Source organism: Acanthisitta chloris, unplaced genomic scaffold (assembly GCF_000695815.1).
Source record: "Acanthisitta chloris isolate BGI_N310 unplaced genomic scaffold, ASM69581v1 scaffold18048, whole genome shotgun sequence".
Taxonomy (NCBI): Eukaryota; Metazoa; Chordata; class Aves; order Passeriformes; family Acanthisittidae; genus Acanthisitta; species Acanthisitta chloris.
In genome coordinates, this window is record NW_008687786.1 from 4793 (window position 1) to 19314 (window position 14522).

General features: G+C 38.8%; 1 protein-coding gene across 1 annotated transcript; it reads left to right on the plus strand.

Moving 5' to 3' along the window:
* Positions 1-307: 307 nt before the first annotated feature.
* Positions 308-11683, plus strand: GAS2L3 (growth arrest-specific 2 like 3). Its single transcript, XM_009080758.1, has 8 exons — positions 308-337; positions 1309-1477; positions 1862-1980; positions 3633-3774; positions 7384-7447; positions 8110-8248; positions 9485-9592; positions 10298-11683. The coding sequence occupies exons 1-8, from the start codon at positions 308-310 to the stop codon at positions 11681-11683; spliced, it is 2157 nt and encodes a 718-aa protein (XP_009079006.1).
* The last annotated feature ends 2839 nt before the right edge of the window (positions 11684-14522 follow it).

Sequence of the window (14522 nt, forward strand, 5' to 3'; positions counted from 1 at the left end):
TATATAACTCCTTAAAATCACGACAGCTTTGGAGGAGGTTTTTTAATGCATACAAAGTTAGTTACTACTTTGTGCTGTAATAACAGCCCTTTTTCTTTTAAGGGCGGAGAACTGAAGTTGACTGAATACTAGATTAAAACCTTAGCTACTAAGATACTTCCCTTTTCCCCCTTCCATTTCTGCTTAGACTCGTTCTTATTTTTCCAGAACGGCACTGGTAGGTTTTTCTTGGAATTTTCATGAAAGCAGTAGAGACTGTCTGTAATAAAAATCTCTTATTTTTCCCCAGGAGGAGAAACTAATGTAAATGCAGGTGACCATGCAGAATGCAGTTCAGGTAAATGCCTTTTGTAGTGTTTGAATCCTGTATACCTGTATAATACTTTTTTGGTTTTTAATACAAAGATCTACCTTGAAGCAGAGGAAATGCTAGACTCCCCAGAGTTACCTCTAATGAAAAAACAATAATAATTTTCCCATTTTCCAAGTGGAACAATGTGACAAGGTGGATAACCCACCGTTATCAGATCAGTGATCCTTTCACTTCTTAGTGTTGTTACCGAAGAAAGTTTTTAAGTCAGAGACTGAGATTGTTGAAAAACTTCCTTCATGAGTAAGAGGTGCTTTTTAATATCTTATATTCTGGTTAATCAGTAAAGTATAAATAAATAAATGTATTTTATATACGCACTGAACTGAAGGAAAGTAGTTAAGAATACCAGAAGGACTCTCTTTGGGAATTTTGTAAATGAAATTTCAGTGTGGGCCTTTTCTTGAAATGTAAGTTACCTCTCATTTTTAAAATATGGTGTCCGAAGGAGAAATGCTAACGATACATGTTCAAGAAGTCTAGTGAAGTTCTTGCATGGAAGCATGTTTCCTCTTGTAATGTTATAATTTTTAATGATTTAAGCACAAAATGTTTCTAAAATGTCTGATCAGAGAAATCAGCAGTCTGTAGTAAATTATATGATAAACTGCAGATTTCATGACTTAAAATGTGCTTGGGGGGAAAAAAAACCCCACACATTGAATGTATGTTTTCTTCATTCAATATTCAGGAAAGTATGTTATTTTAAATGCAAAGAAGTCAAGAGAATGAATGTAGTAGTATTTTGATGCAGGAGTTACTAATGAGAGCTGCACCATTCATGATTGTTATTGTGTTGGTTTGGTGTACCTGTCTGAAGGGAAATGAACACTTCCTCTGAATACTAGTTCTTCAGTGTAATTCAGAACCACAAATTTTTGTCATCTGACTGCAAATATCAGAGCTTCCTGTCTTCAGCTTACTGAAACCTTCTGCAGGTGTGGTTTGGAGATGACCTTCCCTTGAGTCCCAGAAGTCCTCTGACTCCCAGACATGGGCCAGGTTTGGCAGATGTGTGCCTGTATGACCAATGGATATCTGTGCGGCATGAAGCAACTTTGGTGCCTATGCGAGAAGATCTGTCAATTTGGCTGTCTGGCTTGCTGGGTGAGGTTAAAAATAAATCACTGTCTAAAGAATTTCAAAGGACTTTCCAATATTCTAGTCAATGCTGACACAGTATCTACAGTACGATTAAGATCTGGTGTATTTGAGTCTGAATGGCGGGGAGAATTGCATTAAAATGCATGCTTTGATTTCAGATTTTATTAGATGCCACCTCTTAGGATAATTAATCATTTCTAGTTCTGAGTCATGTTAGTCAAATTAAAATCTAATTAAATGGATATTTCATTTTAGTCTTCCATTTCTAATAATTTTCAGTCTTTACCACTGGAATGCTCTTTGAGTTGCCTTTGAGTTGCCTTTGAGTTGCTTTGACTTCTTTACCTTCTGTGGAGTAACTCTAATGTTGACCTTCTTTTTTTAAAGGAATAGAAGTTAAACCAGAACAACTGCTAGAAGAACTTGATAATGGGGTACTACTTTGCCAATTGGTTGGTGTTCTTCAAAACACAATTAAAAAACACTGTAGCTCAAATAACTTAAGGGTGAGTGATATTGTGATTTAAATACATATATAAACTCTTTAATTGTAAATACAGTTATAAAGAAAGCAGGTGAGTAAGGCTTCCCAAGTTCTGCATGCTGTGTATCCAGAGACTGATTAACAAGAGTGTGGCTTTTTTTTAGATAAACTAGCCTCATGCTATAAATTACTTGCTTTGTTAATCAAATCCTAAGGTTCTTACTAGGTTTTTAGTTCAATTTCAGTAGAAGTCTTGCCAGAGGAAAATCTAGGCCAAGTCTGGAGTTTGTTCCCCTGACATCAGTATGTGGGTTGGTAATAAGATATCCTTTGGCATTTGATAGGATGCTTTATGCCAGAAACTGGTGGCTGAACACTAGTACATAGGCCAGCCATAAGAATATCCAAACTGAAATGTACCTGGAGATGGGCTTCGGTGATTTTGTTGGGAACTAATGCCGTGTTGAAATGTGAATCTCTGTCACTTTGGAGTACAAAACCATGTAAAACTGGTCCAGGTAGCATTTGTTGAATGTACAGGTACTCTGAATAGCTATGCAATGCTTGGATTTGTCAAATAGTAGAGCATTGGTGGACAGGAGGAACTGTTTCACCATATCTAGACTAACTTTTTGAATGTTTAACTTCTAGTGTTTTATCTTGTAAAACAACAGCTTTAAATAGTGTGTATTTACCAGTAAGTAATAAAATTACTAACATTAGAATTATTATTAATTGGGGGGTGCAAGACAGTAACCTGAGATACCAAATAGTTTTTATACAAGAGCTATATGAAAGCTGCAAATCCTAGAATCTTTTGGGTTGGATAAGACCTTTAAGACCACCAAGTCCAACCACTGACCTAACACTACCAAGTCTACTCCTAAACTATGTCTCTAAATGCCACATCAATGTGTCTATTAAATACCTCCAGGGATGGTGACTCAACCACTTCCCTGGGCAGCCTGCTCCAGGACTTCCTTACTCTGGTTGCAAGTTAGCATTAATATTAGTGATTCCCATGGTTCTGTTGCTAAACTCAGCAATTGTTTGGATTTCACTGTGTAAGCCACTGTCCACCAGCTCCCTAGCAAATCCTTAGGGGTTTCTTAAGGAGGATGAAGTGTACAGCTTGTGTATTTTGAACTACTTTTTTAGTTTTGAAGGTACCAATTTAAAAACAAATAGTACAGAATTGCTTTAAAGCAAACTGCTCTTTGTTCCCTTATGGATCCTTTCACTTTGTAGAACAAGCTCTAAAATGTTGAAATCTGTCAGCTAAGTGTAGTTAGTAGATTTGGGGTTCTCTTGCTGTGCTTCTGCTGCTGCTGTGAACAGAGCCTGGAAGGGGGAAAAATTATCCAGCCCTGTGAAACCAGCAATAAGACTTCTACCCCAGTATGGGGGGAAATGGGGAACCAACTGTACAGACAGCTTTGGGAGAGGCTGCAAAGTTAAGGATTGTTCACACAGTGGCTGTTCACAATGATAACATGAAATACCTTTTATGTCAGTGTAGCTTTTTTGATAGAATACATGGTGGGTTGTACACAAAGTAGCTACAACTGTTTCTGTACTCGGAATTTAGGGTGTGTTTTCCTTTGCAAATGTGCTTTGAAATCTTTTGGCAGTATTGATGTGCACAATGTACTTTTCATTTTCTTCCCTTGCCAGAATTTTCCTATGAGAAAAGTTCCATGTAAGAAGGATGCTCCATCAGGATCTTTTTTTGCCAGAGATAATACAGCCAACTTTCTTAACTGGTGTAGGGCCATTGGAGTTGATGAGACTTATCTCTTTGAATCTGAAGGTTTAGGTAAATCTTTCTTTTTGTAAGATTTGCTTTGATCTGTATGTGGGTAACTACCTGGTCCGGGAGGTCTCTCACATGTACTCTTTTTGAACCTTTTCTCTTGACTGTGCGTGTCCTGTGCAAGCTATTAATGCTTTTATTTATTTTAAGGCAGTGTCCAAGTAAAAATCTTGAAAAATCAGTTCAGTGAGTGCTCTAACTTGCGTGATACTTTTCCAAACTTCTAAAAGTTGCTGTGTGGGATGAAGGGGGGGATGGACAGCTGTGCAACAAACTTGCATGTTTTTCTTCAGTAAAAAGAACCACTGAGAAAGAGGAGAAAATTGTGGTTTCATTTTTCCCTGTGCGGGAAGACCACAGGGCCATGGAGTCAACTCACAATAAGATCCTTTATTTGGTGTCAGAGCTCATTCTTGTTGCAGAAATCCCTCAGAATAATGCATTAATGACAGCTAAATTTGGTAACTGCATCAGGGTGTTGTGCCTGAAGTGGCAACAGTCTGTTGGTAACGAACATTTACTACAGGACCTACTAGACATGACTTTGAACCCTTTGTATTTTCCCATTTAAAACGATGGTTATAAAAATAAATGTTGCCAGCTAAGTGTATGCCTGCCCCAGTACACAGCTGGTCTCTTATAACAAACAGCTTCTAGACTGATACTTACAGATGGAATAAAATTTGTTTGACTGCTAGTGAAGAGGAACTGTACTTCCAGCTCATGGTGAATAAGGAAATGCTCTTCTATCGGCTATTATGTCAGTAAAAATTAATTAACACAAAATTTTCTGTGGCAAGCCAAATCCTGGGGGGTTTGGTTGTTTTGATTTTTTTCTTTTTAGAATTTTTTAAATAAGCAGAACACCTGATTGTCTGCAGAATAGCAAAAAATTGCAAAGTACCTTTGTTTTCAGCAATCAAATGAATTTTTCACAATATTTAGTGGATTTAATTGAAGTCTTTGTGCTAGTTATATGCTGGTTGGACTGCCCATGCCTTCTCTACCAGATAAGTCATCTTTTAAAATAGTTGAGAAAACACCATCATTTGCACCTGTGTCTATCTGATTTAACTAGTGAGTGCATCTTTTTCAGTGCCATGAAATACAGATGAGTAGAACTGAGCTGTAAGAAAATGAGTTTTAATATTTAATTTTTTTTAGTTCCTTGTATGAATTGTATTGCTTAAACAACTTAGTTCCTGTAAGTGGGTAACTAGAACCTGTTTAGCCTCCCTGAGGTAAGCAGACAGGATTTCCTAATGCTGTGGCTTTCAGTCATAGCCACATAGTGTTTTGAAGTCTGATTGTAACTCTTGGACACAATCTTGCTTTATGGCATAAATATCCTCTGTGAGCCTTTTTGGCAGTTGAAATGAGCAGACTTACAGCCTCCTTGATGAAACATTCTTTCCACTAGTGTTTTCCATCAGACTTTCAAGCCATTCTTTATGAGTGAAATAGTAGAAGGACAATGTGACAATTGTCTTTTTCCCATCAGATTCATACAGCAACACCTCCTGAAAAGTGTAGATGACTGTGAAGGAAATGAATTAAGAGGCTCCCGAGACAGCCGAAAAGAAGAGTAGCCAACATGGAATGCCCTTTGACATTAAGCCAAAAAAAAAGTCGTGATCTTTGCTAGGAGTATATTTGGATTTTTCTCTTTTGGATTCAGGCAAATTAAAACATGCCTCTTACAGCAGACAAACATACACCATGAAGAGATTAATTGACCTCTAGTAGCTTTTAGATTATGTCAGTGTCAACTTTCTGTTCTAGATTTACCCTTCATAATCAGGTCTTTTAAAAAGCAGATTTCCAAACTGGAGTAGATGATGTAAACAAGAAAATCTGACTTCATATTCAGCTTATACTTTAGGAAACACTTCAATGTTATTTAAAGCAAAGTAGTTTTAAATATCAAATTGAACATCAGAAAGCTGTTATGTTTCATCTGTAAATATAGAACTGGCTCATTAGGTTTCTCTTCAGAATTTCCAATTTCTACCGACTATTGTTGCTGTATGATGTGAAGAAAGTCAGACTTGCTCATATAAATATTCTGCATTTTATTTCTTATACTTGATGGTAGTGGGGGAAAGAATGGTGCTGTGTGTGGATTAAGAGGAGTTGAATGACCTTTCTCCCAGTCTTTGATTTCTCAGTTATTAGGCTGTATGCCTAGTTAGCTAAGAAAGCACAGGCATGGTCTGTTTCCTAAAGCATTCGTACAACTGTTCTTGAAGCATGTTGAAAGCATCTCAATTTTGAGACTTGTATGGGGACAAGAAAAGGAACTAATTACTTGTGTGTTAAGATTTTAAACTATTCTATTTCTTTTCATGGCTTTGTTTCTTTTTCTTACACACCTAAAGATGGAATATTCAAGGAACCAAAACAGATATTATTTTCCTTCTGCCTCTTTCATTCTTCAGTGCAGCAGTAGAAATAATTGAATGTTTTAATTTAAAAGTACTTCAGAAAACCCAGAACTGTCACAGTCATATTCACACTGTTTGGCTCTCAACCTACTCTTCCACCTGATTCTTCAGCTCTCCTGATCATCCTTTACTGTGCCTAAATGATCGAGTGCTGTAAAGCAGCCTCTGCTTTGGCCAGAAGCTGAGTTAATGTGAGCACAGTCTTCAAGAAGCAAAGTCTTGTGCAAAACTGTGCTACTAACATATCTGAAGGAGTGTTGCTGCATTTCTGTGATCACAGCCAGTATCTGATGTTTGAATCTGAGTGTTTGTCTTTTAAACAAATGCTATTCTAACCTCCTTCATACAGTTAACGTTTTTGACCATCCTTTTCAGATACAGCCTCACAAAGATACCAAATTTTGAAGAAAACTTTTGGGTGGATGGGGTGGGAGGGGTGAAAAGAGGGTAAAGCATGGGGTAGTGGAGCTGCCACTGACAAAGTGGTATCTTCTAGTGGAACTGGATGAACCTGCCATATAGATGGACCCTGCTGGCACACAGAACTTTTGAAGTGATAAGAGAAAAGATCTGTTGCTTACTGAAATGGTAACAGTCACTCAGATTGTTCTTTCATAGCCAAGGGTTTTAGCCACTTAGGCTGACTGGCTGTGTAGCCATCCACTTGTCAGCTAGTTCCTTCGCAGTTTTTCCTCCTATGGATGTTAACCTGTAGAGTGTGTCTCAATCTGTGTCTGTATGCATGAGCATGAACAGATGGGTATCATTTTCCCACATATATATTTCCTATTTGCAGTTGTTAAATGCTTTTCATTGTAAAGAGTGCTATAATGTGTTTGGGGATAGGGAAGAGAGAGCTCTCTGATCTCTTTCTTTCCAGTTCACATCAAGAAGGAAGAACATAACCCAAATGAAACATATTTCCCTTAAGAGATAGAGAAGAGTTTGGTTTCAGGAGTGCCAGGATGGGCTTAAAGGCTTAATGAAATAGAAAATTAGAGTTGGAAAGCATATAGCAGTTTATCAGTGAAATGGTACTTGCTTCTGGGTAGAATGATGGGAAATTTATAGCTATCTATACCTTATCTTCCCTTCTCTGTACCTAATTGCATAGGTCTCGCTGCAATAAATATGAACTATAGCTTCTTTTTATTCTCTTCCCTTTTAGTTTTGCACAAGGATCCAAGACAAGTGTATCTTTGTCTGTTGGAAATTGGGCGCATTGTATCCAGGTATGTGGTCTGAACATGCTCCTAACAAGAAATGGAAGAACACATCCTATTAAGTAAAATTGAAGACAAAGTTAGGACAATCTGCAGTCATTAAGTGCAATGCAGTGGATGTTCATTCTGCACAAAAAGTAATGAGTAGCTTTTCTAGGACCATCATGCAACATGAATATTTTTTCAAATATTTATCAGATGATTTTCACAGAGAGGTGCTGTTCCACACTGCCTTTTATAGCTGTTTGTTTAAATGATACATTCAGCTTATAGGTATATGTACCTCTTGGAAAAACTTAATGAACATTCAATATGGTTTTAAGGGGTTTAGGTTTTCAAGTTTTTGGCAGGTATCTCCTTATTCTCTACGTTTAGACTTCATTTATTTCTAGTGCAGAACTGGAAGCTTTAGGATAGTTTCTCTAAATTGGATGTGACCTAAATGGTATCGTTTTGACAGTATTTTTACTGTGTTCTCTGGTAACGGAAGGCCACCTTAGAGAGGACTTCTGCTAGAAACTCAGAACTGCTCCTTCTCTTTGGGATGTCAAGGCAGCTATCCCTTTGATTGCATGCAGTTCCTTGTCATCCAAGCCACTTAGAATTTTGCAGGTTTGTTATCATCAGTTTCTTTTTATTTTCTTTATAAGCTCTCTACTTTGGGATTTTAGGTATGGAGTTGAACCTCCCGTACTTGTAAAACTAGAGGAAGAAATTGAGCTAGAAGAAACACTGCTGATGACCTCTGGGCCACCATCACCTATTAGCACACCAAAGTCATGTTGTCACCATGGGGAGCTACATGAGGCTGTAAGTATTACTTAGTGTGATGTGGGCTTTAAATCACACTCTGTTTCATATTTGTACAATCTGACTCAGTAAGCATAGACTGGTTTTCATCTAATATGTGTGAGCCTTCTTAAATAGAAAAGAAAAGAATATGTCCCCATTTCATCAATTTGTTTTGTTTTGAAAATGGAAATAAAAATCCTGTCCTGTATGTTTTGGAGTTAATGCCTCAGTGCATATAACCTACCTTGATTTCCTTCCCCCTTTTCCCTTTTCATTGCTTATTTGAGTTTAAGAAATACTCTCATTCAGTTTTTATGGTGTGTTAATATTCTATGACTGCAGTGTATGCTTCTCTTCAATTTGATGTTTTCATAAAAGTTCATCAAATGTTAAAGTAGGCTTTGATGAAACTCTTTTGAAAAAAAGAATTTAATAAAACCTCTGTAGCTGTACCAATTGGAAATGAAGATGTCTGCAGAAAAAGAACTGATTTGTACATCTTGTGAATTGGTTCAGAAGATATGATGAACAATTTTCCTATTCTGCTTAAAAATGCATTTTGAGTCTTTAAAATTCATTTGTTTTAAAGGTCCTCTGCGTGGTAATGTTTCCTTGAGAATGTCAGCCACCGGATTCTTGTGCTTTCTGAAAACTCTCACTATTTGTCCTTCTTGGCAGTAGTCTTGACCTTCCAATTTGTTACAATTTTAAGCAGCTGCAAGAGGCACATCTTCTTTAACCCAGCATTTATTTGGGGACTACTTTTCTTCTTTTTTTCATAGTTTCCTTTTTGGGTGCCTCATAGATGATTAACTTACAAAAGCCTAACAAAATGTTAGGGAGAATGTTGAAGTAGCCCTGGGACAGCAGTAGCAATGGATTTGGTCACAGGAGAGATCCAGGCATTTGTTTCAATTTCTAGAGACTATAACATTGTCTTTTACAAGGTTATGGTTGGAAATGAGGCTACTATGCATAGTATTATGGACAAATCTCAAAACTAGAAGTAAAAATAATGAAAATGAAGAAATCATAAAAATTGGATTGGAGCAACCTAAAATATTTGTCTGTCTTTTATTCTGTGTTTTGAATCTTTGTAGCTGAGGTTTTCTTATGAGGAGCTAGAATTCTAGTATTTTCTTATATTATGGGATGAAGATATCGATATCTTTTCTTGTATTAAATGTTTCAATAGACAGTTAAACATATGCTTCTGTCAGAATACTAACAAAGGCTTTCAATTTTAATAACTAGGTAAAACATATAGCAGAAGATCCTCCCTGCAGTTGTTCCCATCGATTTTCAATTGAGTACTTATCAGAGGGACGTTATAGACTGGGAGATAAAATACTCTTCATACGAGTAAGTAGTTTTATAGAACTCCAATCTATACTTATATTGGGGAGAGAAATCCTTTTAAGTGGAATACCTCATTTTTATGGTGTTGTGCTAGAACTGGAGTTATTTATGTTGGGACACCATGTCATTCAATCCTCTGTTCAGAGTAGGTGTAGTTACTTTGCTCTCACAACCATTGATTTTAAAACCACACTAAACTAAGTCAATACTTTTCTGTAGTGTTTTAAATTTTCAATAATGACTTGCAATATAAATAAGGATAACACCATAGAATATCCTGAGAATATTGCTTGTTCAAAACCCGGACTCTTGGGGTTCATAATTTGCAGGATAATTAAGTAGTCTCTTCAGCAGTCATAAGAGTTTGTGTTATGAGGACATCCATAATATGAACCAAAACCCATAGCCAAAACTCTGTATATTAAATAAAGATGCTTACAGAGTAGTTAAAATGCCTTCTGTATATATGCTTTCATTATTTCCTGACATGTAATAACTGTCTCTGTAGGAGAAGCTCCCTAATAAAAGAATTGGGAAGCATAAACCTTGTTTATCACATAATTTCTCTGTTTGAAAGTGTCTTTCTGTAAGAAAAGAGGTCCTATTTTTAGTCGGGTGGTTATGTAAGATGAAGACCTAATGCTGCATAAAACAAACCAGAAATTTCTCTTGCTCTTCTGTTCCCAACCCCTCTCCCTCCATTCCCAGATGCTACATGGCAAGCATGTGATGGTACGTGTTGGTGGAGGCTGGGACACTCTTCAAGGTTTTCTGCTCAAGTATGATCCATGCCGAGTGCTTCAGTTTGCAACCCTGGAACAAAAAATCCTGGCGTTTCAGAAAGGGGTCACCAGTGACAGTGTGCCCAACTCCCCAGCTAGGATTCAGGAGCCTCCTGTTATGAATCCAATGTCAGCTGTCGATATGTTTCAAAAGCAGCCATCAAAACCCCATGCTCCTGTTTTAGCTCACGGGGCCAATGCCAAGAAGGCTTTATCTAAACATCCTCAGTCCCCTGCCCTGGCATCACCGAGAGTGCCAGTGCCCCCAACTTCTACAGCCAAGTCATTGACAGTCAGGTCCAAATTACAAGGATCTTCAGTGACAGGTGTGCAGTCTCCTTTCAAACCATTAGCTAGCACCTCAAAGAAACTGGGGTCTCCTGCATGCAACTCACCAGCTTCTGCTCTTTTGCAGCCTGTAAGCAAAAGTTCATCGTGTACAGGAGCAAGAACAGCACTTGTTCCCTCCGAAACATTGCGCAAACGTATTCGGTCCCCTGATACTCCCAACGTGAAATTTGCCTCACCTCGGGGCTCCCCAGCACCAGCACTTCATCCTGCCCTTTCATCCACTGAAAAACAGCTGTCTCACTTGTCTGGGACAACTGAAACAATGGCTTCAAAACAGAAGCATGTCCCTGCTAAATACAAACCTGTATCTGTCACTAAAACCAAAGTGAATTCAGTTGCTCCGAAGGCTGCTCGGCTGCCTGTTACAAATCTGCGTGCTGTTGCCAAATTTGCACATTCTCAGCAGCTCCTTGCAAAACCTCCTGAAAATGCTATTCAGATCTCAGGAGGTGGGTCTCGGCATCCTCAGAAAGCTCCACAAACAGGTTCTGACTTGGTAACAAATTTGAAAAGTGCTTCAGTCCTAAAGCTCTCTGCTTCTGCACCTTCCCTTGCAGTTAGCAAAGAATCAAAGTCACCACTTTCACTGATACCTGCAAGCAAAAACAAACAAAGCAAAAAATCAGCTGTCAGTAAAGAGCCACATGTCAGTAAACCCCCTCAGGTTGGACCCTCCTTATCCAAACCCCCTGAACGCACACCCTTGTCTGTTGTACGACTTCCTCAAACTTCAACCAAAGTGGCCGTGACCAAAAAGTCATCACAGCCTTCTACAAAAGGTCAGCCTTCAACCAAAAACTTGCAAACAAACAAAAGCTTGGCCCCAGCAGCCAAGAAACCTCTCCCTATGGGGCAGGCATGTAACAAAGGAACACCTGGTGTGTTAAAAGATCCTCTTATGAAGAGTAGGCAAGATGACCACTATTTTGTTATGACAGGGAGTAAAAAACCCAGAAAGTAAACTTATTTGTTACTTTCTGTGGAAGTCTCTCTTGTTCAAATGGGCCTCTTAGATTTGCTAGGCTGTGGACAAGCAAAAAAACCTAAATAACACTACATTTAAGATGAAATATTAGGTATAACCTACATTTTGCTGCATAACTTACTGTAAGCACTGTGCTTATTTTGCGGTTTAGAAACTTCTATTTGGATATATTTAGAAGTGAGCTTACTTACTGTGTAGCACTGGGGAATAGAAAATATCCCTGACTTGCTGCAGGAAAGGTGGGAGAGAGGAAAGGGGAGATAAGGCTGATGCTTTTGCTGCTGCTCATTTTAAGGGACCGAAGCCTGCCCAAGGAATGTCTACCCAGGGCAGAGCTTGTGTGACTCTGGTGGTTCTGGCACGTGCATTGAGGTGTGTGCCAAGCAATAGGGTTGTGCACAAGCTGTAAAATTTCTAATACCTCAAACAAAGCTATGTTTTTTAGTTCAATGATTGCCCAGAACCCAAATTTGGATCACCTGCATGTATTAGAAAGAGAAAGAAATCTCTAGTCATGTTTAGATTTGACAGATGCTATTATCAGTGTTCTCTGTGCCTCCTGTATGCCTTAAAGTGGCTTCAGCTCGTTTGGAAGTGAAGCTTTCTTAGTTTGTATTAAGTTGGACATAGAAAATCATGGCCTTGATTGCTCATGTGCCTTAGCCTCTCAAACTCCTAACAGAACTCTTCAGTGAGCAATACTACCTTTAAAACCCTGGGCAGATAACCTTGCTTAGTCCACATTCAAGTCTGACTATACAGGAGCCCAGGCTTTCCTGAAAGCTCTTGCTGCAGGTAGAGATACTCCTGAGTTCCTGGGAGGACACTTTCCCCTGGGCTGGAGCCCCACACCAGCTCCTCCTCCTGGGTTGATGCCCCAGAGCAGTTCCTGCTGCAGCAATGCTGAGCTGTGAGTACTGACCTGTGCTGGCAGAGTCTTACTGCTCCGCAGGAGTGGCCTTTACATGGACCACTGAATTGCTGAATAGTTTTCTAAGCGTTGCAGGTTAATTTTTGTGGGCACTCTTAGTCTGCATTGGCCTGTTTTGTTTTGTTTATGAAGACCTTCTTACTGACTCTCCTCTATTACTCTCTAGAGGTGAGAAGTAGTTTCCTGAAGAGGCAATGGTGGGACTGTATTTACCTTTAAACATCTTAAAGTGCCAGAAAGCTGCACACTGTTTATGCTCTCAACTCCTGAAGGCTTTCAGTGGGTTAAACATATGTGCTGCTCAACACCTTTACCCTTAACAGAAGTGAGCGTCATGGTAGATTAAAAACTACTGTCTTTGGAAGTAGTGCTGTTTGGATTATTTTGGATTTTATGAACTGCCATTCCTACAAACACTAAGAAGCTCTGGAGGTCTGTGAAGAGACACTACTGACTTCCACAGGCCACTACTTCTGCTCTCAATTCCCAATCTACTTATGGGCAAGAGAAGAGTTGCATGGAAATTTCAATTTCTGTTGTTATGAGGTTGTTTATTTCCTGGAACTAAAGTAAGCAAGCATCATAAACTGGGTTCTCATGCACTGTGACAGTCATTGAGCTGCCTTTCTCAGCACCTTGTTAATCCTTCTAAATTTTATTTATGATTCTATTTATGCATATCTACTGTACAGTACTGCTTACAACCTGCTGGGAATAAACAGTAAATTCCAATATCCAAATTGTAGGATCAAAACAGATCAGTTTTAATAATGTGGACACAAGTCCCACAAGCTGATGTATGAAGTTGTGTGCTTGGGGAAGGCCTTAGGCTTACTTGTTTTATAAGTACACTGGTCAAAGCCATTACTACAAGTGTTAAGATAAGTATTGACTATAGTGGATTGCTCTCAGGTTTGATAGATTTGGCACATGGTTTCATATGCTGACAGCATTTTACAATAGATGAATTGCTTTTGATTTTGGGCTTCTGAATAGTGAGTTACATGTGATATATCTCATGCAGGTTAATAGCTGAATTCTTGGGGTTTCTTTTTGCACTGGGTCTGGCTGAGGTGGAGGTAACTTTCTTCATAGCATCCCATATGGTGCTGTGGTTTAGATTTATGGGTAAACCAGTGTTGATAACAGACCAGTGTTTTGGCTGTTGCCAGGGCCAAGTCTTTCTTTTTCCTGCTCTGCCCCCACAGTGAGTAGGCTAAGGATGTGCAGGAGATTGGGAGTGACACAGCTGGGACAGCCAACCTGAACTGGCCAAATGGCTATTCCATATCATATATCATCACCACAGCAATAAAAAGAAGGAAGAGGTAGAGAAAGAAAGGGGAGCAGGGTGGGCAGCTTCCAAGGTGGTTGTTTGCTGACTGGCTGGACATCAATCTGTCTGGGGGAGTTAGTGAGGAATTGCCTTTGCATCACTGGGTGATTTATTTTTATATCTTCTTCAGTTATTAAACTGTCTTTATCTCAGCCTGTGAGGTTTCTTGCTTTTGCTGCTCTTCTCGTCTTTCTGGGGACAGAGGAAAGATAAAGGGAGTGAGCAGCTGTGTAGGTCCTTAGCTGCTGGCTGAGGTCAATTCACAATACCTTCTGAACTGTTTACAAGATTTTTAGTAGTAATTTAAACAGTGAGACTCTTGGATCTCAGTGTAAGGCAATTTCAGCATCTACCTTTTTGAACTGTAACTTCAGAGAAAATGAAGCAGATGGGCTTCGTCTTTGTGATCTATTATGTCTTGCAATAGACTGAATTTTGTGGTTCAAAATGAAATAAAAAGCTGAAGCTTTTACAGTTGAAACCTTTATCCAATAATCTAAAGATGGTTCACCTGGGTAGACTTGGTCTGTTTTTATTATAAAAATAGC